This window comes from Mandrillus leucophaeus, unplaced genomic scaffold, assembly GCF_000951045.1.
Source record: "Mandrillus leucophaeus isolate KB7577 unplaced genomic scaffold, Mleu.le_1.0 Scaffold1, whole genome shotgun sequence".
Lineage (NCBI taxonomy): Eukaryota > Metazoa > Chordata > Mammalia > Primates > Cercopithecidae > Mandrillus > Mandrillus leucophaeus.
In genome coordinates, this window is record NW_012098097.1 from 9,925,560 (window position 1) to 9,934,277 (window position 8,718).

General features: G+C 44.9%; 1 protein-coding gene across 3 annotated transcripts in view; it reads right to left on the reverse strand.

The window, feature by feature from the left end:
• ST6GALNAC1 (ST6 (alpha-N-acetyl-neuraminyl-2,3-beta-galactosyl-1,3)-N-acetylgalactosaminide alpha-2,6-sialyltransferase 1) overlaps positions 1-8,718 on the reverse strand; it is an 18,365-nt gene that overhangs the window by 8,599 nt on the left and 1,048 nt on the right. Inside the window, exon 2 of one of the 3 annotated variants that reach the window (XM_011985237.1) lies at positions 3,032-3,168. The exons of 1 other annotated variant lie outside the window; for it this stretch is intronic. In XM_011985237.1, coding sequence (XP_011840627.1) covers positions 3,032-3,033 — 2 coding nt within the window. In that variant the 5' untranslated portion in view covers positions 3,034-3,168. Of the gene's footprint in view, positions 1-3,031; positions 3,169-5,533; positions 5,538-8,718 lie in introns of all 3 variants that reach the window. One more of the 3 variants, XM_011985161.1, reaches the window with a different exon arrangement.

The following is an 8,718-nucleotide window of genomic DNA, read 5'->3' on the forward strand; positions in this document are numbered from 1 at the left end:
GAGGGCAGTGGCGTGTTCACAGCTCATTGCAGCCTCGACCTCCCAGGCTCAAATGAGTCTCCTGCCTTGGCCTCCTGAGTAGCTGGGACTACAGGTGCATGCGCCACCAGGCCCAGCTACCTTCTATATTCTTAAGTGCACATCACCAAGGGGTGTGGGTGTTGAGATAGGCATTTCCTTACCTGGAAATACCTGGAAGTGAAGATGTGGCAAAAGGTTCAAATTTCATTTATGCCTGCAGCCATGACACACCTATTGGCCAGAGAGCGGTATTTTCCAAGAATATAGTACAAGAGATAACACAGAAATGTTGAAGTTGACTAGGATATTGAAGAGCCTGAAACTGAAATTTGAAAAAAATACCGCAATCAAAGGTCACTGACCAATAAAGCCAGTAGGAGTAGAAGATTATTTTATGGAGGATAAGAAAAGAGCTGAAAAGATTCCTTTGATTCTCTAAATAATTTTGCACCTGGGCTCCCGCCTTCTATGGCACGGAGACCGGAAGTGGCTGCAGGTGAGTTGCGCCTGGTATGTGGCGAATGGCTGGTCACACAGATTGGCCTCTATTCACGTCCCTAACTCCTGGGGTCTCTCTCAGTCCCCACCATCAACTTTGTCCTCATTTTATCTCAGGCCCCCAGGCTGGGCAAGCTTTCCTCTTCCAGGTTTCATATTTGGTTCCCACAGCTTTGTTGCTGCTTCTCCTTGAAAGGAGGACAAACCATCCCTTCGCTCTGCCCTGTGTCCCTCTCCACTCCCTGCTGCGGAGCTCTCTACCTTCAACTGCTCCTGCCTCCTGTGCCCCATGTTGTTAGCCAGGCCTGGAGTTTCCAGGACTCCCTGGTATCCACGGAGGCTATTCCAGCCCCCTTTTGGTGTTTGATCAGCGCTCAGGGTCTCCTGTCTCATGTGAAATAGAAACCAGCCATATTCTGCTTTTCTTTTCAAACTCCAAAGTTGGCTGGGTGTGGAGACTCACACCTGTAGTCCCAGCACTTTGGGAGGCCAAGGCGGGGAGGCGGATCACCTGAAGTCAGGAGTTCGAGACCAGCCTGGCCAACATGGTGAAACCCCGTCTCTACTAAAAATATAAAAATTAGCTGGGCATGGTGGTGGGCACCTGTAAACCCAGCTACTTGGGAGGCTGAGGCAGGAGAATCACTTGAACTCAGGAGGCAGAGGTTGCAGTGAGCTGAGATTGCACCACTGCACTCCAGCCTGAGTGACACAGCAAGACTCTGTCTCAAAAAAACAAAAACAAAAAACAAACTCCAAAGTTTATTTTCCTTGGAAAATCCTGAAAGTTTTCTAAAAGCAAATGAATGCTTTATTTTTACAACTTTACTTTGACTTTGGATGTGTCTATATGCTGCTTCTGTGACTAAAAGCTATATGATTGCCTCAATTCTCTTTGTATACTGGAAAAAATGGCAGAAATCCATATTCTCTTGTATTCTGAGTGTTCTTTTTTGAAATCAAAGCCTGTGTGGTGGTTTTCAGCCACCTCAGTCTTAGTGGTGAGATCCTAGTGGGGATGTTATGTTCTGAGACTTGAGAGAAAACAGGAAAAATGAGTCAGTTGCTGCTCATCATACTTCAGTGGCTGGATCCACCTTCCAGTGCTCCCCCTGAACAGATGGGTCCCCAGCATTCTAAGAGATGCCCTTCACCTAGCTGAACTCACTGTGGGGCAGAATGCCAGTCAGCTGGTTTGAAAGTTAGATGTCCTCTGCCTGTAAAATACACAAACAGGTCAGGCGTGGTGGCTCATTCCTGTAATCCCAGCACTTTGGGAGGCTGAAGCAGGCAGATCACTTGAAGTCAGGAATTCGAGACCAGCCTGGCCAACACAGTGAAACCCTGTCTCTACTAAAAATACAAACATAAGCTGGGTGTGGTGGTGCATGCCTGTCATCCCAGCTACTCAGGAGGCTGAGGCAGGAGAATTGCTTGAGCCTGGGAGGTGGAGGTTGCAGTGAGCAGAGATCACACCACTGCACTCCAGTCTGGACAGCAAAGAGACTCTGTCTCAAAACAACAACAACAACAACAACAAACTAACTAAATGAGACACCTTATGGAAAGTTCTACGAGAGTTTGAAAACACAATGCAATGTTTATTCTGCAATATTCATTGAGTAGCCATGCATGTCAGGCATGCAGAGGTATCTGCTAGAGATTAAAGATAAAAAAGCAATGGTCACTGGTTTTAAGAGGCTCACAGTCTATAAGAGAAACAGACATGAGTATAATCAGCTGCCTTAAAGTGTCATCGGTATGATGATATTAGTCATATGTATGCGAGGCTGTGGTGACAGCCTAGGGAGGCAGTTCTGCTCGGGGGGATACTTTGGTATGGAGGGGTTACCTAAGCTGAGTCTTTTTCTCCTGAGTCTTCAGAAGTGAACTTTTATGAATTATTTTTATTTTTATAAAAGCAATGTGTGCTTATTACGGAACAAGCAGAAGCTGCTTTCAAACATGAAAGGATAGCAACCTCCTATTATCCCAGTCCCTTCAAAGAATCTCTTGTTAGTACCTCAGGGCATGAACAGCTGGATCCCTTTTCTACGCCTGTCATGCTTTTGAATATAATTATATAATATTTTGAAATGTTATTTAATTGTTTCCCTCTCCACCCCACTCCCATGCCCCCAGCAGTTAAGATTTGGTTCCACGTTCAAGATGTAGTAAAACAGATCAATCTTGGAGAAGTTATGAGGGAAGGACTTTATTACTTCCTCCTACCATTGTCCTTTCCCTGGAAAGATTTACTCTGCTGGGTGGTGGGAATGAGAGAAGGAAGGATCTGTGGGTTCCAAGGTCAGAGGACCCTGCTTCCTGGCAGTGTTCTAAGGGTCTAACAAGACCCCTGAAAAAAAAAATGAATCCTGAGCCTAGGAAGAGAGGACCACAGACAGTGTCAGAAAAGTCTCACACTGAGCTGAGATCGCGCCACTGCACTCCAGCCTGGACAACAGAGCGAGACTCCGTTTCAAAAAAAGAAAAAAAAAGAAAAGTCTCTCACATATAAGCCAGGTGGACCTGCAAGAGCCAAGCGGCAGGAACAATGACTGTTTCAGCAGCGACTCAATAGCTAAGAGTCAGCGACCCACTCTCATGCCTTGGCACGGCATCAGATGTCCTAGAGCCCTTAATACCATCCTGCAGAGGAGCAGGAACAACTGAGATTAAGTTTTCCTGAAGCTTGGTGGATGGGAGTTCCGAATCAGCAATCAGGAGGTGATAGAAAATAAAGTTCTTTTCTTTTCTTTTTGGACACAGAGCCTCACTCTGTTGTCCAGGCTAGAGTGCAGTGGCATGATCTCGGCTCACTGGAAGCCGAGGTTCAAGCGATTCTCCTGCCTCAACCCCCTGAGTACCTGGGATTCCATGTACGTGCCACCGTGCCCGGCTAATTTTCATATTTTTAGTAGAGATGGAATTTTTGCCATGCTGGCCAGACTGGAGAAAATAAAGTGACAGCAAGAAACTGACAAACAGAACCCGCAGGTCTGTTTTTACAGCTCACTCTTAATTACCATCTCCAAAGCTAAAACAAGCATAGCTCTTCCAAAACATTTACACTGGATGATGGAAGCCAAGCAGGGACATAGTCTTGGATGACATCTACACATCAGTGAACACATGATGCACGTGGGTGTGTCTAAGATGATATGAGAGATAGCCCGATGGGTTTGAAATCACAGAATTGGCTTTTTTATTTTTATTTTTTTGAGACAGAGTCTTGCTGTGTCACCCAGGCTGCAGTGCAGTGGAGCAATCTTAGCTCACTGCAACCTTTGCCTCCCGAGTTCAAGCGATTCTCTGTGATAAAAGCGATAATAGCCTCCTGAGTAGCTGGGATTACAGGCAACCGCCACCACGCCTGGCTAACTTTTGTGTTTTTATTTATTTATTAATTGTTACTATTATTTTTTTGAGATAGAGTTTCACTCTTGCTGCCCAGGCTGGAGTACCATGGCACGCTCTTGGCTCACAGCAAGCTCCGCCTCCCGGATTCAGGCAATTCTCCCTGCCTCAGTCTCCCAAGTAGCTGGAATTACAGGCACCGGACCATGCCTGGCTAATTTTTGTATTTTTTAGGAGAGATAGGGTTTCACCATGTTGGTCAGGCTGGTCTCGAACTCCTGACCTCAGGTGATCTGCTCGCCTCGGCCTCCCAAAGTGCTGGGATTACAGGCGTGAGCCACTGTGCCCGACCTCAAAGAATTGTCTTGAAGTTCTTCTGCTACACTCCTCCCACCATCCTATTTGTTGCCAAGTCCAGCTGATCTGACTTCTTCTCAGTCCTTTCTTCCTATTCACACTGTCCTTGCTCACGGTCTTATTAATGTTATCCTAAACCATTGCAATGGCCTCTGAACTATCCCCTCTAAAACCACGTTCCCCCGATCATCCATCCTGTAATCTATTGACAGAGTACTCTGCATAAAGCAAGAATTTACTCAAGTTAACTCCCTTACTCTAAAGTTTTTGAGAGCCATAAAGTTTAAACGTTTTGGCATGTTTTTTAAGGTGACAAATTCATTCTTTCATCAACAAGCATTTTATAAAGCGCCTTCACTGGGTCCAGGCCCTGTTCAAAGCACTGAGGAAACACAGACAATAAGACAATGCCGGCCGGGCTCAGTCACTCATGCCTGTGATCCCACCACTTTGGGAGGCTGAGGCAGGTAGATCGCTTGAGGCCAGGAATTCAGGACCAGCCTGGCCAATATGGCGAAACCCCGTCTCCACTAAAAATACAATAATTAGCCGGGCATGGTGGTGTGCATCTGTAGTTCCAGATACTCTGGAGGCTGAGGCAGGATAATCGCTTGAACCTGGGAGGTGAGGTTGCAATAAGCCAAGATCGCACCACTGCACTCCAGCCTGGGCGACAGAGTCAGACTCCATCTTGAAAAATAAATAAATAAAAGAAATTACATAATTCATGTAATCTCACAAATTCATGTAATTACATGATAAACACACACACACACTAGGTGCTCTACCTGGCTCTAAACTCTTTTATTCCACCAAGCCAGCCAGGCCAGAGCTCAGACCTTGGCTGCTGGAGGTGGGGAGTGGGGGTAGGAGACATGGGGGATGAGATGAGGGGGAGATTGGGGGAGCTGGAGAGAGGGGGGCAGTAAAAGAAAACTCCCCCTCTTTTTTCAAGTTGTAACTCCTCCTGTATGGTTACTTAAGTGAGCGCCTGTCTTGGAGGGTGGAGCTGGGGGTCCCTGCCTGCCCTGAGGTTCATTTAGCTTCTGTCTGATGTTGGGGGCCCCTGCGCACTTGGTGGTCTCTGCACATTAGTAAATGTGGTTTCTCTGGGGAGGGGTTCTCCTTTACACTGAGAATCCCCACAGGAGGGTCCTTTCTAGGATCACGTCTCCCACTGCCCCCTGCGGCATTTAGTGTCCCCAACACTGTTCTGGAGTGAGTGTCCCATTATTGCTCCAGCAGGTAACTGGGCAGGTGAGGGCTGTGGTCTCTGCCCTCCCACCAGGAAGCGCTGAACTTCCCTTCCACTGCCTTCTGGGCTGTGAAGACCTGGGAGGGAGGGGCAGGGTGGTTCTGTCTCTTCCCAGGTACATTACATTGTGGACAGTTCCAACAACTTCCTGCCTTCAGAAATCTCTAGACCAGAACCAGATGCCACTCTACTTAACATTTGCCCCTCAACTCCAGGGCATGTGGTATCTGCTGGGAAGGCCAGGCCTGGTCACTATGAGTGACTCTCGGGCAGCCCACTCCCACCCGAAAACGTCACCCCAGAAGGACTCTAACCCTCTGAGCTTCTCTCCTCCCCTGTCATCTTATCTAAGCTAGCTTGTCTTGGGTTTTTGTCAGTTGCAATCAAGAGTTCCAACAAATACAAACCTATATTCACATCATACACAAAAGTAAATTTTTTTTTTTTTTTTTTTTTTGAGACTGAGTCTGGCTCTGTCGCTGCAAGCTCCGCCTCCCGGGTTTACACCATTCTCCTGCCTCAGCCTCCCGAGTAGCTGGGACCACAGGCGCCCGCCACTTCGCCCGGCTAGTTTTTTGTATTTTTTAGTAGAGACGGGGTTTCACCGTGTTAGCCAGGATGGTCTCGATCTCCTGACCTCGTGATCCACCCGTCTCGGCCTCCCAAAGTGCTGGGATGACAGGCTTGAGCCACCGTGCCCGGCCACAAAAGTAAATTTCTGATGGATTCCTATTAAGCTTAAGGAACAAAAGTACAGAAATATCAGTAGAAAGTGTAAAAGAAAATGTATATAATGTTAGGGGTGGGAATGACCTTCCTAAAAATTGCACGAAGTCCACTGACCATAAAGGAAAAGAGAGACTTCTGTCTGACATACGATATCACAAACAATGAAATACAACTGAACACATGTCAGGCTGAACAAGATATTTTGAAACAGGAATTAAAAGAAATTAAAGAATGTGTAAGCAAAAACTCAGATGTATGTAAAAAAAACCCCCAATTCCCCCTAAGAAAGAAAAAGAGGTGGAATCCTCTAAAAATTAACTGCCTGTTTTTCTGACTGTGGCTAGTGAGCCTTATCTCTCCTTTCCCAGGCATGGCGAAGACCCTGTTTCTCTAGCTGTGCAGCTGCAAGGTCACTAGGCAAATAAACTCAAGTCGTAAAACATATTTCTCCTTGAAAAGTAAGAAATGATGTAATGCATGTCTCAATTGACTTTGTTTCTCGCTTCTGTAATACGCTTCCCCCTGCACAGATCTCCCCCAGCCCCACAAAATGCTTAAAAGGTAACCTGACTCTTTGTTTGGGGCTCAGTTTTTTTTGGATGTTAATCTGAGCCAGTGCACCTAAATAATAAATCCTCCTCAACCCCTCGGTCTCTCTGATTCCTAAATTATCCCACTGCATTTCGAAGTATTGTAACATATATGATAAAAAAAGGTTAACATCCCTAATACACAAAAAGCTCCTACAAATATGAAAAAGATAAATAACTTAAAAAAAAAGAAGAAAAGATATGAACAGGTCATTCATGGAAAAATACAAATGACTAACAAAGTTAAGATCCTCAAATTCATCAGTGATCTGAGAAATGCAAATTAAAAAGAGAAACACTTTCACCTATCAGATGATTAAACCTTCAAAACCTTAATGAAAGCCAGTGTGGTCCTGGGAGGTAAAGTGAACTCACACCTGTTGGTGTAGCATTCTGAGAGAACGATTCAGTGGTGTCCATTGACATTTCATGTAAACATATCCATTGTCTTGGCAATTCCACTTCGAGAAATCTACCCAGAAATCACTTACGCAAGTGCTCAAAGATATGTGAGAAACTTGATAGGGGTTGGTTAAGTAAACGGTACCTGTCCTGTGGAATGCTAAGCAACGGTTCAAAGAAGAGAGTAGACCTGTATGTGCCGACATGGAAAGATGTCCATGATATAGTGTGACTTACAAGGTCAACCTGTGGGACAATATATAGCATGAGATACATATATATGTATATATACATATATATGAGATATATATATAACTTTCTTGGGCATATATCTGTAAAACTATATGATATATATGTGATATATATGTGTGTATATATCGATCTCTGTATATACAATATCTATATATACATATATGTCTCATGCTACATATTGACATATAGTATATCAATATATAGCATATATAGCATGTATATCTATATGCTATATGTAGATATCTATCTATCCATCTATCTATCCATCTATCTGTCCATCTATCTGCCTATCTACGTATCTATCTATCTATCTATCTATCTATCTATCTATCTATCTGGCTTGTATAGCATAAAGGTAATGAGCACAGGGTATGGCACCAGAATGCCTTTGAATCTTGGCCCTGCCACATACTAGCAGGGTGATCTTGGAAGAATCACTTCAGTTCTGTGTGTCTCAGTGTCCTCTTAATAATGAGAATTAGTGAGTTAACGTACATCAAGCATTTAGAATAGGGGCTGGCACATAGTAAATACTGTAGCAGTGTTAGCTGCATAATAATAGAATTCCGTGTACCTTCAAGTGTCAAGAGTGCTCACCTTGAAGAGCGGACAGAAGTGGAGGTATAATAGGGAGACTCACTTCCTGCTTCACCTTTCTGTATTTTTTTTTTTAACTCTACGAGAACCTGCATTACTTTCAACGTTTAAGAACAGTGAAATGAAATTATTGGCTGGGCACAGTGGCTCACGCCTGTCATCCCAGTGCTTTGAGAGGCCGAGGTGGGTAGATCACTTGAGGTCAGGAGTTCAAGACCAGCTGGCCAACATGTTGAAACCCTGTCTCTACTAAAAATACAAAAATTTAGCCAGGCCTGGTGGTATGCGCCTGTAGTCCCAGCTACTCAGGAAGCTGAGGCTTGAACCTGGGGGGTGGAGGTTGCAGTGAGCCGAGATCACGCCACTGCATTCCAGCCTGGGCAACACAGTGAGACTCTGTCTCAAAAACAAAAGAGAAGAAAAGAAAAGAAAAGAAAAGGGCCTCTTACTGCTGGAGATGTGTGTACTTTCTAAGAAAAATGGTCTAGAAGGTTTTTTTGAAAGATTAACTTGGTGTCCACAATTGAAACTGCCTCCCTAAGAGGGAGGCCCTCCATTTTACCCACAAACTAAGGGTGAGTCCGGGTCTGAAACAAGTGGAACACAGGATGGCTCTTTCACTTCAGGACATAGAGAATGGCATGTAAGAACTAACCCAAT